General features: G+C 36.3%; 1 protein-coding gene across 1 annotated transcript; it reads left to right on the forward strand.

Annotated features, from left to right (window-relative positions):
* Positions 1-441: 441 nt before the first annotated feature.
* Positions 442-1,369, forward strand: LOC113326637. Its single transcript, XM_026574337.1, has 3 exons — positions 442-638; positions 774-823; positions 932-1,369. Exons 1-3 carry the CDS (start codon positions 503-505, stop codon positions 1,082-1,084), a joined length of 339 nt encoding a protein of 112 aa, XP_026430122.1. The 5' UTR covers positions 442-502; the 3' UTR covers positions 1,085-1,369.
* Positions 1,370-2,064: the final 695 nt, after the last annotated feature.

Genomic DNA, 2,064 nt, shown 5'->3' on the forward strand with positions numbered 1-2,064 from the left:
TAGGTATACATTGTTAATTAAGACTGTCACAAACAGGTGAAACGAGCATTAACCTTCAAAACCCAAAACTTGTAAGACGAATAAGTACTTAAGATGAATAGTTTGTAAACCAGATCATACTCAAACATGGATTCCGGTAGGTCACCTTCTGTTTCTTGCATAGTTGGCCGAATACGTACAATAATCATCTTCCCTGAGTAGCTTTTATGTTCTTCTGTTTCATGCAGAAAATCCTTTGGTGCTCCCAATGTTAATGAGTTAAGAAGTCAATGGTTGAAGTCAAGTTAATCCACTCCCATAAATCTCAATTCAAACACTTCAATTAAAAGATTTAATTAAGTGTTTTTTTTTGTTTCTTTTTTGTCATGTGCCTGCCCGGAGATTAGGTAAGACCATGTGCATACATTTTTTTTTCTTTCTTGCTTATTGTATTATCTTGACTTCCCTGGAAGCTTTTCTCCCGTCTTCTCCATCTCTTTCTTTAGAAAAACCACTGAAAATAATGGCAGCTTGGTTGGCTTTTGCTCGTTTAGCTGTGGCCGCAACAACTAAAACATCACATCAAATGGTATCATCGGCGAATCAATCTTCGAAGCTAATCCGGCATCGGGAACTATGTAATCTAGCTTCCGGTAAAGGTAAAGCATACATAATAAGTCAATTACTCTCCTTTCCTTATACGTATCCACTCTTCTTTGCCTCGAATCGCTCAACCGCGAGCTAAACTAGACAAGTTAATATCCCTGTACTCAATCGTTGATTTCCATTAACAGATCCTCATGGACCACCAAAGGAGAAGTCATATGCAGGTTACAAGTTCTGTGTAAGTCTCTGGTTACACAATTAACCATTCCTCTTAATTGTATATTAGAGTATAATGTAACTATGGTTAGTGTAGCTAGAATTTGAGTTGACTCCTATTCTTTTGCAGGGGGCAGTAATTTACATAGGGTTTTGGGGATATGACATCTTTGGCGAAGTGCCCAAAAAGAAGAAGAAGTTTAAGATTGTTACAGTAAACGATGGAGTGCGAGACCGACGAGCTGTTGTGGAATATCGCTCCTTCTATCATTTTGGGTTTTAGAATTAAGGTATCTTTAAAAGAACAATAAAAACGGATTTGTAATTTGTATAAGCTTGTGCTAGATTTGTATGGCAAGTTGTTTGACTTAATTACTTCGAAGGATTGAACGGTGACTTTTGTAGTTCATTTTGAAGTTCTTTATTTCAGTACCTTGTAATATTATATGTCAAAGTTGTATTATTTTTCTTATGCTTTTTCTTTTTGAAGCAAAGGTTGTATCCGTTTTTTGGTCATCCAAGCATGACATTTTCACCTAATCCCCTTGAAAAACCTTTTGTTTTGTTAGGAAAGTGTTATAGCATAACTTTGTGCCAAAGTGACTGTTGTATCTGCGTTCCATTTTATCAATAAAATCTTGGAGTTGCTGTTCCACTCATTTAACACAATACTGCTTATCATAAACCCACATCTAGAGTCTAGATTTAGGAAGTGATAAATCCTTCTGGTGAGCGGGTGGATCGCGACTGAAAAATTTGGACCAGTACTTTTAGGACACTTTGAACTGAATAGTAAAGAATGCTATGAGTGGAATAGACCAGTATTTTTGGGACTCACAGAGTTGAGTAGTAAATAGTGCCACGAGTGGAATAACATTTTTGATAAAATCCTTATTTTCTCCACAAAAAAAACCCTCCTACACAATAAAAAGCCTGGCATTTTTAGGGCCACTGAAAAGAATTTAGGGGCCAACAATAAGACAAAAAAGGTCACCCAAACGAAAAATGTAGCCAGCCTTATCTCGCGTAATTCGTAATGGCAGAATTACCGTTACACATTCGGATTATGGTCGGTGCAGTATTAGAATGTATTTTGTCTCTTTTTTTTTCATTTCTTTTCATTTTTGAGTAATAAGAGTGAGAGAGAATAAGGTGAAGGAAAAAAGGGAAAAACCATTTTTTCATTCCAAAGATGGATGGATATGAAAAGAAGGTGAAAATCATGGCGAAGAACATAATGTTGAAGGTTCACGTCCGTTTAGA

Source organism: Papaver somniferum, unplaced genomic scaffold, assembly GCF_003573695.1.
Source record: "Papaver somniferum cultivar HN1 unplaced genomic scaffold, ASM357369v1 unplaced-scaffold_10, whole genome shotgun sequence".
Lineage (NCBI taxonomy): Eukaryota > Viridiplantae > Streptophyta > Magnoliopsida > Ranunculales > Papaveraceae > Papaver > Papaver somniferum.